This window comes from Mytilus galloprovincialis, chromosome 5, assembly GCF_965363235.1.
Source record: "Mytilus galloprovincialis chromosome 5, xbMytGall1.hap1.1, whole genome shotgun sequence".
Taxonomy (NCBI): domain Eukaryota; kingdom Metazoa; phylum Mollusca; class Bivalvia; order Mytilida; family Mytilidae; genus Mytilus; species Mytilus galloprovincialis.
In genome coordinates this window covers 56,407,509-56,427,922 of record NC_134842.1, presented here as the reverse complement: position 1 = coordinate 56,427,922, position 20,414 = coordinate 56,407,509, and the positions used below count along the sequence as shown (strand labels likewise).

General features: G+C 33.1%; 1 protein-coding gene across 1 annotated transcript in view; it reads right to left on the bottom strand.

The window, feature by feature from the left end:
• Nucleotides 1–20,414, bottom strand: part of LOC143076085 (putative E3 ubiquitin-protein ligase HECTD4) — a 76,034-nt gene that overhangs the window by 22,815 nt on the left and 32,805 nt on the right. The window contains exons 18-40 of the mRNA XM_076251719.1: nucleotides 18,722–18,923; nucleotides 18,032–18,151; nucleotides 17,659–17,763; nucleotides 16,875–17,038; nucleotides 15,797–15,973; nucleotides 15,174–15,360; nucleotides 14,585–14,689; nucleotides 14,172–14,260; nucleotides 13,837–14,018; nucleotides 12,970–13,078; nucleotides 11,684–11,819; nucleotides 11,400–11,566; nucleotides 10,958–11,104; nucleotides 10,508–10,689; nucleotides 9,983–10,214; nucleotides 8,659–8,867; nucleotides 8,124–8,301; nucleotides 7,286–7,361; nucleotides 4,915–5,105; nucleotides 4,206–4,341; nucleotides 2,751–2,921; nucleotides 917–1,078; nucleotides 160–448 (exon numbers count right to left, since the gene is read on the bottom strand). Coding sequence (XP_076107834.1) covers nucleotides 160–448; nucleotides 917–1,078; nucleotides 2,751–2,921; nucleotides 4,206–4,341; nucleotides 4,915–5,105; nucleotides 7,286–7,361; nucleotides 8,124–8,301; nucleotides 8,659–8,867; nucleotides 9,983–10,214; nucleotides 10,508–10,689; nucleotides 10,958–11,104; nucleotides 11,400–11,566; nucleotides 11,684–11,819; nucleotides 12,970–13,078; nucleotides 13,837–14,018; nucleotides 14,172–14,260; nucleotides 14,585–14,689; nucleotides 15,174–15,360; nucleotides 15,797–15,973; nucleotides 16,875–17,038; nucleotides 17,659–17,763; nucleotides 18,032–18,151; nucleotides 18,722–18,923 — 3,716 coding nt within the window. The remainder of the gene's footprint in view (nucleotides 1–159; nucleotides 449–916; nucleotides 1,079–2,750; nucleotides 2,922–4,205; nucleotides 4,342–4,914; nucleotides 5,106–7,285; nucleotides 7,362–8,123; nucleotides 8,302–8,658; nucleotides 8,868–9,982; nucleotides 10,215–10,507; nucleotides 10,690–10,957; nucleotides 11,105–11,399; nucleotides 11,567–11,683; nucleotides 11,820–12,969; nucleotides 13,079–13,836; nucleotides 14,019–14,171; nucleotides 14,261–14,584; nucleotides 14,690–15,173; nucleotides 15,361–15,796; nucleotides 15,974–16,874; nucleotides 17,039–17,658; nucleotides 17,764–18,031; nucleotides 18,152–18,721; nucleotides 18,924–20,414) is intronic.

Sequence of the window (20,414 nt, the reverse complement as noted above, 5' to 3'; positions counted from 1 at the left end):
TAGAGACAATAACTCGAAAGTAATTATTAATTTTGACTATTGAAAATCCAAGAACAGTAGAAGCACATATTGTTAATTGTAAAAATTAACAAACGTTTAGAAAATGTATAAACGAGTTAAAAAAGTATAAAAATAAATAAAATATATAACTCCAATAACCTGTATTGCACTCCTTAGCAAGCGACTTCAATACATCTATAGTACTGCCACAGTGTTGTATAAACTCCTTAGAAAAGCTGAGATCATTGAGGTATGACGCTAGGACCATACAAGCCCTTGTCTGTAACTCTCCAATGACACGACAGGTCACATTGTTTATTGTATTACCGTCCCCTGTCACAGGGAATGTCTTCTGTAAAGTAGATAAGTTGTCGTCCTGGGGGAGGAGGATAGATTTGATTGCCATGACAACTGCTTCTGTACTTGGCAAATGATGTGATTTGTAGATCTGAAATAATCAGCAAATATTTATAAACTTGTAATTTGATTTACTTATGTTGTTTAAAAATAAGAAGTTTCAGTCACTAACTGATAAGATGAAAAGCTTGAAATCAAGATTAATTAAACAAACAGTCAAAATAGCCTTAAATGCCAGATCATTTCTGCAAGTAGACAAATTTGTTTACATTAAATCTTGTCTCAATACCATGTAAGTATAATATTGCAATCAACAGACTTAAAAGGTAAAAATTTCCTTTAAAAAAGCTATATTGATATAGGAAGATATAGTATGAGTGCTAATGAGACAACTCTCCATCCAAGAAAGGTCAAAATTCATCTCATTTTCACATATCAGGATTATTTACCAATGTCAGAGTTCCACTTACCTTATTCCTGACTAGTTCCAGCCTAGTAACAGGAACCTGTATAGTATCACTGTATCAGGGTGATAATTAAAAGTAGGACTTCATCTTACCTTATTCCTGACTGGTTCCAGCCTAGTAACAGGAACCTGTATAGTATCACTGTATCTTGGTGATGATTCAAGTTCAGTGGTCAACTGTACTGTTACTTGCCCAGTCTGTTCAGAAACACATAGAACTGTTCCTTCGGTATTGTGAATTCCTGGACCAGTTACCTGTAAAAGAGTTCATATAAAATAGTTCACTTTCAAAATTAAACATCCATGTCAAGAAATAGCACACCAATCTGATTGCAATAATTAATATTCTATTCTAAAGTCGCCTCATCTATAATGCTTTTTATACAGGTTTATTAGGGCCAACATTAAAAATATCTTTGTTTCCCCTCTACCGACTGAGGTTGTTAGGGTATGGGTAGGTAGGTAGGCAAATTATTTTATTTTATTCCTTGATATGGTTTTCTATATTGAATTTGTACAAAATTCAACAGGTAAGGCTCAAGTCAAGAAAAGTGGGATATTCCCTGTATTCTAATTCAGTGTACACCACAGTTTTCTGGTGTTAAAAAAAACAGTATACAGGGACCTTCTTTTTTTTTCCCTATTCATTTAATGTAATGAAATCTACAAAAGCACACAGTCTACTTGTGATAACAATGCTTAATGATAGCAAGTGTTTTTTTAGTTAAAAAATCAAGCTTATTTCAAGTCTAATTTGATGCATAACTCACAACAAAACAATTCCTTTGTTCACCAATTCATACCTTGATCATCAATTATGAGATGACAAAAAGATACATGTATGTTAATCACTTGGGAATTAAAATTCAATGAATAAAAATTTTCAATAGAAGTGAACATAATTCAGTTATGTTCAGTTACACCTGGATCATGCAGCTTGGTCAATTGATTCCTAAGCAAAGATTTGTATGTTTTTTCGAGTTCTAAAAGAAACAAGGCTTCACTTTATATTCATGTTTTGTATTTCCTAAAATACTAATAAGTATTTACGAATTCTACTGATGCAGTTATAACGTTAAAACATGTCCTTTTGTAATTTTCATGCCATAATTGAAATCCCATTTAAACTGGTTTTTTTCACACCAGAAAACAGGGACGTTCCCTGAAAGCAGGAAATACATGTGTCCCACATTTCCCGACTTGTGCCCAACCTGTTCAAAGACAATGTAGATAGATTTTAAAGCATGAGTCAGACCATTTTTACTCAAAGTCTTTAAGATTTTATCCTTTAAACAGGAACAGAGGTTAGACACAAAGCAAATCAAGATGCACTCAGCGGGTTAAAAGATGCTTCAGTATTTTTTTTATTTTCAAAAAAAGATCACCCTTGCACACAAACAATCGTGTGGCATGGAAGCATATTGTTTGTTTTCCTTGATTCCGAATCATGTAGACGCTTCAATGCAAAAATACCTTGATTTAAAAAGCTCGTTGACTACAGCATCGGAAAGGTATCACCAAAACCCAACGATCGTTGACTACAGCATCGGAAAGATATCACCAATAACCAACATAGCAAAAAAAAAAATAGTGGACAAGAATGGCCAATAAAATTTTTCGGGTCGCGGTGATTTTACCGGGTCGGTCGTGTGAGGGGAAACAAACAATATTTTATTTTTGGCCAAGTAAATTTAAATCATTAAAATATTTATTTACCTTTTTAAAAAATTCACAAGATTTTCTCTACAACTCAATGGTTCCAAAGCTTACGTATTCTGGGTAATATTTTCAAAAGCATACAATAAAAAATTGTGATTGGTTAAAAATGTCTTAAATGAAATTACCCACAATCCTTCAGATTTTGAAAAAGTGAATTAATAAGTATAAAAATTCTACTGTTTTTCAAACTAGTTTCAATAAAACCTACTCTAACATCACATCCAGGTTTGATTATTTCTTTAAATCCTCCGAGGGAGCATAGAGCAGCATTTCCCAACTTGGCCATAAATAACAACTGTCGACTGCTACATCGTGGTGAACTCAAGCTGTCTATTGATGTCAGAAGTAATGGCAGACATGACAGGGCATTATTTAGAACCTGAAATGAATACAAAAGAAACATATAATTTGTATCAACAATTACATTACAGTGTAAAACTTGCATCTGTTAACCTGGAATCTCTCAATCTATCATTCTATCTAGAATCTAGATTGATTGAAGGTTTCTTGCAGCCAGCTCAATATAATTTCTTTTTATAGTCAACATTCTTGAGTTAAAATACTACAGCTACGATTATGTTATAACTTTGTTGGCAGCTCTTTCCAGATTGTATTGTATGTGATGAATTTATTTTATTGAAATCTTGCTAAACTTTCATTATGTCTTAAAAAGGTTTGTTCATGCAAATTCCGAATCAATTTGTGTGAAAGAAAGTCAGACAAACTGCAAAAATTTAATAAGTTCTTAGGACGATGGGAGACAATCTATGAGAAACATACATACCCTCTGTACAGCATTAGCCCAAGAATGAGCTGTGTTAGATTCTGGAGCAGTCAATAAATGGGAGACAATCTATGAGAAACATACATACTCTCTGTACAGCATTAGCCAGGAATGAGCTGTGTTAGATTCTGGAGCAGTCAATAAATGGGAGACAATCTATGAGAGACATACATACCCTCTGTACAGCATTAGCCCAGGAATGAGCTGTGTTAAATTCTGGAGCAGTCAATAAATTGGAGACAATCTATGAGAAACATACATACCCTCTGTACAGCATTAGCCCAGGAGTGAGCTGTGTTAGATTCTGGAGCAGTCAATAAATGGGAGACAATCTATGAGAAACATACATACCCTCAGTACAGCATTAGCCTAGGAATGAGCTGTGTTAGATTCTGGAGCAGTCAATAAATGGGAGACAATCTATGAGAGACATACATACCCTCTGTACAGCATTAGCCCAGGAATGAGCTATGTTAGATTCTGGAGCAGTCAATAAATGGGAGACAATCTATGAGAGACATACATACCCTCTGTACAGCATTAGCCCAGGAATGAGCTGTGTTAGATTCTGGAGCAGTCAATAAATGGGAGACAATCTATGAGAAACATACATACCCTCTGTACAGCATTAGCCCAGGAATGAGCTGTGTTAGATTCTGGAGCAGTCAATAAATGGGAGACAATCTATGAGAAACATACATACCCTCTGTACAGCATTAGCCCATGAATGAGCTGTGTTAGATTCTGGAGCAGTCAATAAATGGGAGACAATCTATGCAGGACATACATACTCTCTGTACAGCATTAGCCCAGGAATGAGCTGTGTTAGATTCTGGAGCAGTCAATAAATGGGAGACAATCTATGAGAGACATACATACCCTCTGTACAGCATTAGCCCAGGAATGAGCTGTGTTAGATTCTGGAGCAGTCAATAAACAATGAAGTAAAGCTATCACTTCACCTGCCATGCTATTAGCAACATGTCCACTTATAAATGGTCTCACTGGATCAGTTCTACAAAGCAAAAAAAAAAGGCTGATAAAACAAGCAAAATCCACAGTCGTATCACTTGCCATTGCAATTGCCATTGCAATTGCCATTGATATATTAATAAATTTACTGTTTACAAATTTTTGAATTTTTTGAAATACTAAGGCTTTTCTACCTCAGGCATAGATTACCTTAGCTGTATTTGGCAAAACTTTTAGGAATTTTGGACCTCAATGCTCTTCAACTTGGTACTTTATTTGGCCTTTTTAACTTTTTTGGATTCGAGTGTCACTGATGAGTCTTTTGTAGACGAAACGCGCGTCTGGCGTATACTAAATTTAGTCCTGGTATCTATGATGAGTTTTTTTTGCCAGGATTGTTTTACCTTAACTGACAACATTTGAAAGCTTTGTTTAATTTTAATTGGTACAAAAATCACATTTTTCAAATTATTTCTTATATTGCAAAGATTTTAAACTAAACTTTCGAAAAGGCAAATGAAAACCTGTTATTTACAAAATACAAAAACATTTAAAAAAAATCCAAATCTATTACCCATAAAACAAAATCAATCTTCAATTTTAAAACAAAAAGTACCTTGCTAACTCATTATTTTTCTCTCTGCACACAGTAACAGCATTCTGTTTTTTCTTGTCCCCATTAGTGGCCTCTTGAGGGGTAGAATCCACTGGAGAACCAGTAGAAATCACAAGTCCTGACTGTGCCCACTTGGCTGCTTTCTTCAAGGCAGTTACTGCATCCTCTGTACAAACATCTGCTTTTCCTGACTAAAAAAAAAAATCTCATCTCAATACAAACACTGCTTTCCTTTAATAAAATTTGTCTGCATTTGTCAAAATTATCAAAGTGTAAGATGTAAGTTTTTTCTTTTTGAAACCTTTCTCATCTTTTGGTCTTGAGCATATCTAATGAAGGTGTTTACAAAAACATGTGAAGTACACATGTAAATCATATCTGCATATTTTTTTCTTAATTTCACAGAAAGTTATGAATGTTATTAAATACATTTCCTCACTTTATCTAATTTTGACAGTTTTAGTTTGTTATAACTTTTTTTCTGACATGATGATATGCAATAGTTCAATGTACACGTATCAAAACACAAACTTTAGTTCTCAACCTATTTTAATCCAATTTAAATTTAATCTCTCTCTACAATAGGGCCAAAATAAAAAGATTGTATGTTTGCCCAAAAGTTACCGACCCAAATTCTTTTTTTGTCATTTTTTTGAAGAATTTTTTTTTTAAGATTTTTTTCGTGTCCGCTACTTCATCGTATAAAACTTAACGTTTGTTGTCTTTGCGTTTGAAAGTAACTGTGAATAAGATTAAAAGAAAGCGTATAAGAGACGCAGTTAATCGATATTCGATGTTCTCTGTTTTTATCTTCTGATTTAACGAACGTAAAGAAGTAGCCTAAACCATGTGAAGTGGCACAGTTTTTTATGCTGTAGTTGTCTGTACTACCAAACCCTTACCTTATGCTCAATGTTAATTTTGTTCAAAACCATGTGCAATCGAATATTTTAAATGTTATTCTGACAGGAAATGGATCCGGAAGTTGCAAATTTACAATCTTGCAAGAAGATTTTGTTTTTACTGAATAAAAAGGAATTATTTCTTGATAAATTGTTGTCTTTAATTATAATTTTCCTTTATCATGTAAATTATATGCCCTTTTATTCAAATAGTTCAAATCTACAAGTCTCAGTTGACAAGATCAGCTCCTCGCTGTTTGGGAGAATTTGATAAAACTATAATTGCTCACAGAATCAGAAATATAATCTTAACTTAATGTAATTCCTTCTGAATTTATTGCAATATAAATCCCTTTTGGCAAGAGAATTCTGACTTTTGTCAGAAATAATTTTTTTTCAAATGTGCAAAAGTAAACACATGTTATCATGGTTATGGATGCCATATTGGATTTTTTTACAAATTTGTGAGGAAGCCTCTAGAACCATGACCTAAAAATAAATAGTCTTCCGAAAACGTTAACTTTATGCAATTATTTTTGATCATTAATGATTATTTTCAAAAATTTAACATGATTATTTAAAGAAATAAAATTAAAACAAATACGTTTTAAGTTTGGAGATTGTATAGAATGTGCTTTGCTCTATTTATAGCCAAATTAGTTTACCTGTGTGATAATGTAAAATATAAATATTTGTTTTCAAAACAAAAAAAAACAAGACACAAACTATGTATGGTATATAATAATTCATATAAATATTTTACGACATTTAATCTATTTTAATAGATATAGGATTTAAAAACTGCAAACAAATTTAATCATTACATAATCAGCTGATATTTTTTTTACACAAACATCGTGACTGTTGAAAATCATAAATCCACCAGCCCTTTCACACATTTAGCAACTGTCAGGTTTATAAACATCTGAGGATACAAATCATATAGTAGACTAATTTATTTATAGAGGTTTTAAATGGCTTTTGGTTGTCTCTACAAAGGTTTGATGGGGAAAAAAAGATACGTGTACATGTATAAAGATCTTTTAATATTTTCAAGCAAATTCTGGTAAAAAAAAAAAAAAAAAAAAAAAAAATTTGCCTACCTACCTACCCACACCCAGTCATCATGGGTCGGGTTTGGGCAAACTGAAATATTTTTAATTGTGGCCTAGATGCTTTTAACCTTTTTTTCTTTTCTTTAAAGGGCCTTGATGGCTAAGTGGTCTTAGTAGTTACTACTGTAATCACTAGCCAGTCAACCTGAGGTTGTAAGTTGAACCAATCTCTAATCTTTATTGACTAGGATTGTCAGTTTTCCTATAGAAGGTCAGTGGTTTTCTCCAGTCTTATTTTTCTTAATTTTTTTGTTTTTACCATTTTCTGAAGTATTGTACTATTATTCTTTATGTTATATCTTGAAATCCCATCCAAACCCATAATATTATTCTTTTATCATAGAGGGTGTATACCTTATTCAGTTCCCTGTCCATTCTAACAGCTTTCTCTGTCAAAAGACTTCCTAGTCTACTCTGTCTTGTGTCAGAACTAAAATCAATATAATGGATGTTAGTAATAAATCATGTAAATCAAAAATCATGTAAATCACAAATCATACTAAAATTAGTCTCGACATCTGTATTTTTTATGAAAAAAAATATATATTTGATTTGGAAATCTCAAAATGACTGCTTGAAGAGAAAAGAAGGTTAAGAAGTTTACACTATGAATAAATATTTAAAAAAAAAGAGAATGCTGTACATGTATTCCTTAAATAGAGAGAACTTAAAAATTGAAAGCAGCTGAGTTATACATTGTTAGGTAAATATAATCACTTATTTTTTAATAATTATTTTTGCTTTTTTGAAAAGAGTATATCTCTGTCACAAGCAAACAGTGTTTACATATCATTATAATTTGCTAATCTTAGAATTTAAAAACAGGCCAAATTAAGCCAAACCTGTTCAGTGCAAATGTTCCAAAAGATTTTTTATTCATGTTTCACAAAAATTGCTGACAGACCAGAAGTTTCTCATAGTGAGTCATACGAGGGCTCTTGGTCATAAAACTTTCGAGTCTGTGTTTTGTACTCATACTAAAAAATTAACCAATCAAAATGCTAGATTTCATGTTTCAAGCATGATTTTTGAGCTCCAATCACTGAGCAAAGTTTCATGACTTCAACACCTTATATTGGCAACAGAGAGCACATTTAAAATTACCTTGAATGTTGGTGGAAGTAATAAACTATGGTTTCTATGAATGTGTACTAGAACAATGAATACTGATTATCATAATACTTAAATTCACCTTAATATAGCCTGTGTGATTTCTTGTGATAACTGATCACTTCTCTTATGTACAAACACTGTCAGTCTACCACCCTGAATGTCACAGTCTTCATTTTTATCTCTTTCTCCACTGGTGTTACCATGGCTACTACTAGGGTCAGTTGAAGGTCGTCTACTACACACTGTACTATAGTCACCTTTAAAAATAAAATAAAATGTATTCTACTATATTTGAAAAAGATAAAATGCTTTTAAAACTTCCATATCATTCCCAAACCTATATGTTAAGTTTTTTTAACAACAACACTATTTGTTTTTTTTTTATAGTGAAACCCCAAACAATCAACATGATCAATGCCCTGCACCGCTGCTTGAAATTTTATTACCATTGTATATCTCTGGGTTTGATAATTCTTTCTTTACTGTAAATAAAGAAACATTTGCAATTAATTTATCATTGGTCTGTTAATTTGTTCTGAATTTCATCATGTGTTATCTTAAGATTGATTCATGTGCATTAATTGCATATTCATTGTTTTACAGTACAATCCTACCTGGCACTAAGAAATCTCCCAGTTTGGCCAGCAGTAGACTGACAATCTTAGCCGGTGGATCTGATATAGACTCTGCAGTACTCCAGTGTGATGACTGCATGTGTTGTCCCCAGGAGGGAAGTTCTAGATAGTCACAGTCGTCTGTACTCATCAGGGGCAGAGCTACTCGGCACAGCTGTAGTATGATTAATACCAACTTGGGTGATGGCCTATTGAAAGAAAAGTGTTTTTATTAAAGTTTTATTTGCTTAAGCTTTTTGTGGTTATCAAATGTCTTTCCTTCTTCATTTTCAGCATTATCAAGGGAACAAATAATTGAAATGCAAATGCAACCTGGGAAATTGATCTTAACCCTTTCAACGCTATACACGGCATATGCCGCGATGACATACGCCGTCCGCCACTGCTATTCGCGGCATATGCCGCGATGACAAAGGATTTTTCATCAGGACTCTTAAACCATTCAGTTTTCATTCAGGTTCTCTCTAGTTTTTCCTAGTTTAAACTGAGGATATACAAGGTCTCATTTGCGCTTGAAATCCCAGCAATTTTTATAGAAAAATCATGCAGTAGAAGGAAAATAGAAGGAAAATAAAAACAAATATTTTGACAAATGCAAATGGCGAAAATCGGAAACGAAGCTGTAAATACGGAAATATTTCAACATTTCTATGGCGAAACTGACAACGAGGATTAGTTAAAAGGTTTCTTGTTATCTCAATGTGTTTATTACATTTAATTCGTGTGGGAAATATGATTTGATCGATCATTACGAGACGTAGAAAAAGGGGGAAAACGGAGGTTGACTGAAAATTTTGAGGACGGACCCATTTATTTGTGCCACGATTACATAATATGTTGTGTATGGTGCAATACGCTACGGAATCGAGCAACTGGTGTCTTCTTTATTATAAAATAATTGCCTAACATTACAGTTTATGCTCTCCTGAGCATTTTTCATGTAAAAACTTTCTCTGTATCTCATATAATAAAAAAGGTATAGCAGTCTGAAAAGGAATATACTGTTCTAATGAATGAACAAAAAAAATGCAGCAGCAGCAGCCATTTTTCTATTTTTTTTGTGTAGCGTTGAAAGGGTTAAACTATAATCTGACAAGAGTAAAAGAAAATAAGCAATTATAAATATCAACACCCCTGCTGAAATTTTAATCATTCTCAGCCCATTTGGAGTCTAGTTTTTTTTATAGTTAGCTGTTGGCAGGACATTTCCTTCCATCTTATTTTTGTCAAGGCAATTTATTGTAATGTCTTAATATTACTAAAGTTTACCCCATCCTTTTTTCACTTGATTCCTAATCATTACCTCTGATCCAATAACAAAGACAGAAGTTTTGACACACATGCTGGTTGACTAAGTATAGCTTTGCCCATCTTACTACGTGATAGATTGTTCAGTAAACTAAGCACATCCTGTAATGCTTCACTGCCTGCAGCCTCATTTCCACCAGATTCTGTTGCTCGAGCAAGATGATTGGTCAGTAATACTGACACTTGTCTAGCCAATCCAGAGTGTTCTAACTGTTCAAATTGTGAACCTGTCAATAAAATATATACGAAAACTGATTAGTAAACAAATCTGACACTTAATAGTTATGAAAAGCTAACTTTGTTATGGTTTTTTGTTTGTCTTTCAATTTTGGTTGTGATTAGGATTAGGAACCTTTCTTATAAAAATTTCTGTATTTCGTTTTTTTTTCTTCAAATAACAATAAAAATATAATAATCATACAATCATATAAGACACACCAACCCTGCCATCATTTAGCTCATATATAGTGATGTAGAGACAGCTGTTTTCAAGTTATAAATAAACATGATGCAATCTTACCATCTTCAGTTTCCCACATGACACATCTGTTGGCAAGTACTTGGAAGCCTGCCCATGCCATTGCTGAGACTTTCTGATGAGTTGATTGTGTTTCTTTGTTGTCCAATCGGTAGTTGGCTAAACTACACAGTTTGTCCAGAAGATGCACTAGACCAGATCTTACTAAACATTTCTCTTCAGCTCTGGAAAAAGAATCATTTTGATGTGTCATAAAACTGCAATAACAGTATGATAGGTTTGTTTATGCAAATTCATGGAATTTCCACATTGGGTTAAAGTTCATAAACTGTATACTTTTCATAGAAATTAATGGTCTGTAAACAATGAGTCAATTCGTAGATTTCAAGGACATTTCCAGGCGTTGAATGATTGAAATAATATTCGAGGCTTTTTTTTAGTTTTTAACGTAGTGTTAATTTGATACAAAGAAAATTCACATGAAACACTAACCTTGTATATGGAATAATACACATAAGACCTATACTGTTACAGCAGGCTATAGGATATCTGGCTGCTAACTGTACAAGTGATGTCATGGTCTCTGAGAATGCCTCTCTAACATGGTCAACCATACCACCACAAGTCAATTCATCAACACTGTAAAAAAATAAAATATGATACTGTAATTTTTTTATCAAGTGAATTTGCATAATGTTAACAGTTAACCCAACTTCTTCATGTTACCATAACAGAAGATACTGGGAAAAATAATCTCTATGGAAATGAGATTTGCCACTGCTTATACCAATGATACCAAATATTATTAACTTATCACAAGTTATGCCCCTTAAACTGACCTTTGCACTAAAACAGAATATCTAAATCTAGCTTTTTTGTTTTGTGAAGGCGACACACAAAATGTCTACAATTCTTAAGAAGAGGTTTAACTTACCATGGCCCTCTCTGTAAAACAGATGTGACTGCTGCCACCAAATGTGTTGTGCCACCAACTCTTGCTGCAGCTGTCAGAAGTTCTTTCATATGGACTAAAGCTTGTTTCCTTGTGTGTCCACGGCGCCATCTGGTCTGTGCAGCAGATAGAAAGTCCTTGCTTGAAATCTGAAAATCATATATAAAGCAAGATAATAAAACATCCTTTAAACATTGGATACTTACAAGATGTAACTTTATTTTTGACAATCTAACTGAATGCAATTAAGAATGACTAAAACTTACCGTATTTTGAGGATCACTACCAATGAATGAGAATAGCTGTTCTATTACTGTAACATAGGGTGGTCTGTCTTTTTCTTCCTCTTCTACCAAGTCCTGTAAGATGTGGACTGGTCCTTTCTTATATTTCTGCTGTCTTCTGTTTGAGCAAAAAAAGAAAGTTATTCAAAAACAGTTAAGGATGTACTTAGGTGAGGTTAGGTGAAAATTAATAAATTAATAAATTAAAATTGATACTTTAAGCCGGTAGAGCATTCGCTAAGGATAAAAATAAGCTAAAAATATTGATAGGTCATGGACCTCCTTTTCGAGATATTTGAGATTTAAAATATGGCGGGAAAAGGCTGACTCAGACTTTTACCTTATGTTTGCATTGGTATTATAAGGGTCTCAAAACAAAACAAAGAAAATAAAAAATCTTCTTAAATTTTGGTAAATGACTTTTCATGAGCTATTAAGTCTTATATGAAAAAATAAATGGGTGTTATGGGGCAAAATATTTTACCTGGTATTGTATGGGAAAACACCAAGGAGTTCGAACATTTGACACAAATTCCAAAACCTCACCTAAGTACATCCTTAAAAGGTTACAAACTCCAATAAAAATTTGAAACAGAAGATAACATTCATCATTACACTCTACTTTTTCTTTTAATTATCTGGAAACTAGCAGAGATTTTCAAAATTTTGATGTCCACTTTTTAACTGTACATAATCATTTGGGAGCATTATTGCAAAATAAGATGTTATTGGAAATGTTAAAATGGAAAATAAAGAAAATAGAGATAAAGTACTGATTGCATGTACCGAACAATTCCATTTATTCATAGAGAAATTCCTTCAATTCAATGCTTTGAAATTAATTGTATATATACAGTACTTAGAAATAAACTCATCATAGATACCAGGACTAAATTTGGTTTATACACCAGATGCATGTTTCATCTACAAAAGACTCATCAGTGACGCTCGAATCCCAAAAAGTTAAAAATGACAAATAAAGTACGAAGTTGAAGAGCATCGAGGACCAAAATTCCTAAAAGTTTTGCCAAATACAGCTAAGGTAATCTATGCCTGAGGTAGAAAAGCCTTAGTATTTCAAAAAATTCAAAAATTTGTAAACAGTAAATTTATAAATATAACCATATCAATGACAATTCATGTCAGCACAAAAAGTGCTGACTACTGGGCTTGTGATGAGTATACACACAGATAAAGAAAGAACAAACACTTAAAACTAAAGTAATGAAATATAAAGTACATTCCACAGAATATTGAATAGCACTTACTTGTGTTTAACATCTTCTCTAGAAATGTCTACTCCGTTTGGAGCAGACATACTTCTTGACAAGCTGTATGATTGCAATACAATGTCTGTGTCGGATCTCACCATCACACCTAAAATGTATAATGAAAGATTTCATGCAATTGTTGCTTGATAATCATAGGCGGATTTAGGGGGATAGGACAGTGTGCCAGGGCCCACTTGTTGGTGGCAAATATGTTGGTTGATTATTTATTGAATCACTGAAGCATGACTTTAGTCGGCCCTGTCTTTAGCAGTCATGCAGTGGGCCCCCTTATGAAAATTTCTGGATCTGCACTATTTTAACCATTACCCACAATTTACCCTTTTTCCTCAAGCCCTAAATCTGACCCTCTTGTATTAGTGCTGAATTTTATGTGTATTGGGTAGAAAATGATCGTAACAATTTCCATGACAGAAAGTTCGAAAAAGTTGAATGGCTACTTAACCAGCACTCTTCACTTGCAATGTATGTGATTATCATCATCAATATCATACATACTGTGGATGCATTTATTTTCGTGGGTACACATTTAATTATGGTTTAATAAAAACTTGCATATTCGTGGATGTCTAATTTCTTGGTTTTGGCAAAGTCTTCATACGCTCTTTAAGAAAATTTCGTAATTTGTGAACTTATAAATTCATAGTTCTACTGTTCCCACCAGATCCACAAAAATTGGTATTCAACAAATATTAATAAATCCCAAGTATTTCAAATCAAAAACTTTGAATGTCAAGGTTGTACCATTGTATGCTAGCTTTTAATATTAGGTTTTCTTTGTTAACAGTTATCAAGTTCAAACTATCCACAATATGTCAGAGGTCATCTGAGAGTTTAAGGTCATACCTGTTTGTGTTGGATCCAGCATAGAGTAGTTTCTACTGTACGGCACTCCACCTTGTGGCTCAATGTTGACTTGTAACAGTAAATCTAGTCTTGACAACAGACCTTTGACAATATGCGAGGTGAAGGTCATAGGACAAGTCTCTGCAATATCACTACTCTGTACATCAGCATCAAACTTTTCTCTGAAATTAAAATGTTTTGAGCAATTATTCATTAATTCAACTATGAACCCTTATTTAATTATGATTTCTATAAGTTAAATAGAATTTTTAGGACAATTTTTATGCAAACATAAATTTAAGTGATCGTTGCAGATTGTGTTAATGTTCTCTTACCTTAGAGCTTTGACAGATTTTTCATCATCTCCATTATCTGGTTGTATATTCTTGACAAAACATAACATCATCAATTCTTTATATTGCGACTGAAAAGTATTAAAATACAGTTAACATTATATACATGTATATATATTATTATCTCCCCTTCTCTCCTTAAGATAGTGTTGTTGCTAGTTCAAAACATTTGATTTTGCCAAGACTTTCAGATATGTTTATTTTTCCTTTTATTCTAAAAACAATTAAAAGATCTGTTCTATTTAAATATATTTATTACCTAGTTGATTGATGCATATATATTCAGTATAGTATTTTCTTAATTTTTTCAGATTTTTTAAAAACACATTACTTCCACCCCTTCATATCTCAATTAAAGAATTGTCAGCTCTTCTATCCCTGAAATATTTACATACCTCCTGCAGATGATAATCATGGAAAAATGGTGGTGTATCCTCTGTGTTCTCCTGTCTATGATCTAATACATCTGTATGCCAATGTTGTTCCTGGCCTGCTAAACTCTATTAAAGAAATGAAGCAAACTTATTTTATTAACTTTGTGTACCCTCCTCTAAATTACTGTTTAATGCATTTGCAACTTTTCGGTCATGGTCATCTGCTAATAATATAAACATGTAAAGTACCCATGCCAGTTGTTCATTTAATTTGAACAGAAAGATACAAGTTTGAAGTAAACACTTTTTGGATTAATAATATATCTTGTGACAACTTAGAATTTTGAATTTACAAACATGAAAATTATCAATCTAATTAAAATTAAATCCTTTAATTGCTCCTGTTCTGATATGTCACGCATCAAGATGGGCGACATATCAGAACAGGAGCAATTAAAGGATTTAATTTTAATTAGATTGGAAAATTATCAACTTTTCAAGGTACTTGAGTGCAATACTTTTACATGCCCATTATGTGATTCTATAACATTTTGTAATGTTGACCCTTTTTAACCTTTTTATGGGTCAAACTGGACATGATTAACTGTACCTGTAATTGTCTGATCAGAGCATCCAATCTTTTATAAACTTCTTGTAGAACAGACTGTAACAGTGAGAATTCCTCAGGGTTTTGGTTTTCAGCAGAAGGTAGTTGGTGAACAATTTCCGTGAGTGATAAATGTTTTATAACAGTGGAGATAACTCTCTCTTCAAGTATGTCTGGCTGAATTACTTCTCTGAAAGTGTATATTAATTAATACAATTTACTCACATGAATATTGGTTCTCAGCTGTACCAAGTTGCTAAACTATATCAGATTTTTTAAACTTATATATTCTTAAGGGGTCGATCCAGAGTTCAAAGGGAACTATGGGAAGAGCTAATTTCTGTAATAGTAATAAAAGCATAAAGTATAATGAGCCAAAAACTTTTAATGATGATTTTTGCCAAAAAGGATATTTTTTACAATCCAAGGGGGTGTATGTCCCACCTGAATCTGTCCAAGTGTTATAATGATGTAATGCTGTATCATCTCTCTGAAATGAGAAATCAATTAATAATTCAGATTTTAACTCTTTGCTGTAGGTTTTTACTGCATCTACATATATAATAAATTGGAATGAATGGTACCAAAATTAGACATACTTAAATTTACAAATAGGTCTACCTTACCTAATACTTGGCCTGAGTGTTTGTGTTGGCCTATGACAGAGTTTCCTCAAGTTCAGTATAACATCAGATGGAAGCTTGATTCTTGGTAGGGATGTGTCGTCTATAACGGTAAGGTCATGTGAAGAATCAGGAGAGAATCCTGGGATAGGTTTACCTGTATCAGACTGCCATACACATCTGTTAAGAACAAACAGCATTATTTAAAGATATCATTATTTCATTTATCACTTTAATAATTTTAATTAGTGACTACAATGGATTCATTTATTTTTAACATTTAATTTCATTGTTTTGGCAAAGTCTGCATATATATATTCGTTTATAAAATTTGCAATTTGTTGAACATTTAACAAATACTTATGAATCCACAGCATTTATCAATCTCAAAATATAACATATAGTCAGTGTCAATATCAAATAAAACAGTATCAAAATAAAACAGTAATTTCAAGAAATCACAAAAAATGTTTTGTTTAAAAAAAAATTAAAACATCATCAACAATTCATTATTTCATACTTGGTTTAAAGATTATGTCCTCCACAAAAACAAAAAGGAAAACAAACTATATTTGTAAGTTGTATTATTTGCTGTTGGTTTAATTCAGATCCATATTCGAACTTCTCCTCAGCCTCTGTGGTTGTGTGCTAACTTCTCCTCAGCCTATGTGGTTGTGTGCTAACTTCTCCTCAGCCGCTGTGGTTGTGTGCTAATCTCAAGTGAATCAGTTGATTCAATCCCTAGTCGGATCAGCCAAACACTTTAAAGTTAGTACTGCTTGTTATAGCTATTTTACAAAATTTCCCTTTGATATTACTGACTGATAATTTCCTTTCTCAGCACAGTCGAGTGATATGAAACTAAGGGAGCACATGCTGTTGTTAATGAGTTAACATGAAATAAACAATGTCGTCATAGGTAAAATAGCGATATACAGATATTCATTGGTCATCTCAACTCGATTGCTTTTCTCATTTTAGCCGTACCGGCTCGAGCGAGAAAATCAATGATAATCTATAATAATTTCTACTTTTTCTAATGATATATAGTAGTTTGTGCAAAGATATTTAATGTACAAACCTTTGTAATAATTTAGATCTGAGTAAATGTGTACAACTGATTTCTTGTTTAGATTTATCTGGTCCCTCATATAAGAGTTGTAGCATGGTACAGGCCAGTACAGATAATCCTAGAGCTAAATCTGCTAAAAATGGAAGGCCAATGGATACCTCTTCTGTAGATTCCTGAAAATAAAATATATAATGTAACATCTCAACACTTTCATAAGAAAATTACAGATTTTTTTCTTAATTCTAAGAGACCCAAATTAATAGAAGAAATCTATATCTCTGACCATATCCAATGATTTTTCACCAATATATTATTAAAGAAACAACTATCAGGATATACATTGCATAATACAAATAACTAACTCCAAACATAGAGGAGATGAGCTTAAATGATCCAGAAATTGATGCCTGCTGAACAGCTAACCAGAGAGCATTGCCACAAATACTCTGTTTTCATTAGCCTTTTTTTATTGGTTATTTTGCTTTGTCCTGCTTATCCTCTAGTTTTGTTTTGTTTGTGGGTTGATCATGTTGATGGAGTTTATGTAGGGAAAAGAAGAATGGATCTTTGATAGGACACATATTTCACCCTATGGTCAAGTCCAAATTGTCAATTCACATAACTGCGAATGTGATCTTCAACAGTATGAATATATTCATTGCCTGGTGTGTTATGCTATCTTTCATTAATGGGCCTAACATGAGCCTAAACAGTGCAACTTTTCAATCACAAACACTCCTATATGTTGTAATCTAGTGTTAAAGGTAGTTTCCAACAAGTTCTTTTGCCTTACCTGAGCCCTGACGGTACACATAAAGCCCCACATAGCCTTGTCTGGTGTGTTATGCTCTCTTCCACTTCTCATCTCAAAAGAAAATGTGACTGTATCTCCTTCAACCTGCAAATGATGTTGTAAAGTGAATTTAAGCAGTCAGATTCAAATGTTTACAAGAGCATATCAATTTTGGTATATAAACTTATTTTTTGAATAGTAAAACAGAACATTTACATTTATAATTTCTATTCGGAAATTTTTTTAATACCTTTCAAAATGTCTACATTCTTTTCAATTCCCCCCCCCCCCCCCCCCAAAAAAAAATTATTTAAAAATTTCAATAAATATATATATATATATCTGCTTAAAATGTAAAATAATAGTAACATACTTTAACAAGATCTTTGGGCCATCCAGATCCCAGAACACTTCGGCTGCCAAATCCATTTGTATTACCTCCATACTCAGCTACCTTCTTGGAGTTTGTGGTTGGGCCAGCATACAGTACTAACTACAAACATAAATATCAGCAATAGGTATATAAAAGGTTTTAACTGTGTACAGGACGTAATGAAGAAAAAAAAACATAAAGATCCAAAGAATGTTTAAGTGATTATCAACTTTAGGTACTAAGCACAAGTTGAGAAAATAACATCTATGAAAATATAATGATTATTTTTCTGTTCAACTTCTACTGTCCTTTTCAAGTACTTTCAGGATTGTGTTACTTGTTAACTTATTCTTATGTTTAATTGTATGTTCTGAATTGATGAATTTAAGATGTTCCTCAAAGTTTCTTAAATTCAAAATAACAAAATTTACAATTTTTTGTAAATAGATAATGTATAAACAGTCAAATTATGGGTAAATAAAGTGCCAGACTAAAATATCTATCTTTAATTGTCATTTTACAATCATCTTATTCAGTAAGTTATTAAATTTAAGAAATTATCTCCTAATGATATTGCCAAACACATTTATTATAAAACATTGTCAACAAAATCTGACAAAAATCTGTCCTTTAATAAAAGTTTTGCACAGTATAAATTTGCTCTGTAAAATAGACATCAAGATTGTTTACCTTATCATAATCGTATTGTGAGGCACATCTGGGGTCAAATCTAAGATACAGACACCTAGCCCCAGGGATATGGACACTCTCCTTCAACTTGTAATTGTCTCGGACCGGATGTATACTCTCTATAGCCTTCCCTGATGACCAGGGGGCTGGGATCTTTAGTCCAGCAAGGAATCCTTCCTCCTCTTTCTCTTTCAGATCACAACTAGTTAATAAAAACAAACAATTGTATGAATATATATCCCAACAGGATAACTCTTAAATATAAAAAGAAACAACACATATTTTTGTTTAGTTTAGAATAAATGGGGCATGTGCACATGGGACACAGATAATGCCCCAGCTAGCATATCATATAAAATTATAAAGGGACATAACTGAAGAACTGAAAAAATTATGTTACTCAAATTTTACTTCTCCTACATTTTATGATAATAAGTATCGTGTATAAGTTTCATAAAATTTGGTTGAGGCAAACTTAAGGTAAAGAACGGAAACAAAAAATGCAGAAAATTTTTCAAATTTGTAAACAGACATAGCTCTACAACATTTTAACTAGAGGCTCTCAAGAGCCTGTATCGCTCACCTGATTCTACTTGGGTTTTTGAAATCATATAAAAAAATATAAAATTTGGCTAAAAGTGACAACACAACCTCAGTTATAAGGAAAGGAACATGTTTAATTTCATTCAAAAGTCCCCGACTGGCGGCCATCTTGGATGACGGATCGGCTACAAAGTAACAACACTTGGTCAGCACCTCATAAGGAACATTCATGCCATGTTTGGTTTTATTCCATTCAGTGGTTCTCTAAAAGAAGTCATTTGTATGCATTTCCCATAGGGTCCTATGTTAAACTAAGTCCCCTGCTGGCGGCCATCTTGGATGATGGATCGGCTACAAAGTAACAACACTTGGTCAGCACCTCATAAGGAACATTCATGCAATGTTTGGTTTTATTCCATTCAGTGGTTCTCTAAAAGAAGTCATTTGTATGCATTTCCCATAGGGTCCTATGTTAAACTAAGTCCCCCACTGGCGGCAATCTTGGATAATGGATCGGCTACAAAGTAACAACACTTGGTCAGCACCACATTAGGAACATTCATGCCATGTTTGATTTCATTCCATTCAGTGGTTCTCTAAAAGAAGTCATTTGTATGCATTTCCCATAGGGTCCTATGTTAAACTAAGTCCCACGCTGGCGGCCATCTTGGATGATGGATCAGCTACAAAGTAACAACACTTGGTCAGCACCACATAAGGAACATTCATGCCATGTTTGGTTTCATTCCATTCAGTGGTTCACTAGAAGAAGTGATTTGTATGCATTTCCAATAGGGTCCTATGTTAAACTAAGTCCCCCGCTGGCGGCCTTCTTGGATAATGGATTAGCTACAAAGTAACAACACTTGGTCAGCATCCCATAAGGAACATTCATGCCATGTTTTGTTTTATTCCATTCAGTGGTTCTCTAAAAGAAGTCATTTGTATGCATTTCCCATAGGGTCCTATGTTAAACTAAGTCCCCGGCTGGCGGCCATCTTGGATGATGGATCAGCAACAAAGTAACAACACTTGGTCAGCACTCCATAAGGAACATTCATGATATGTTTGGTTTCATTCCATTTCATGGTTCTCTAGAAGAAGTCATTTGTATGCATTTCCCATAGGGTCCTATGTTAAACTAAGTCCC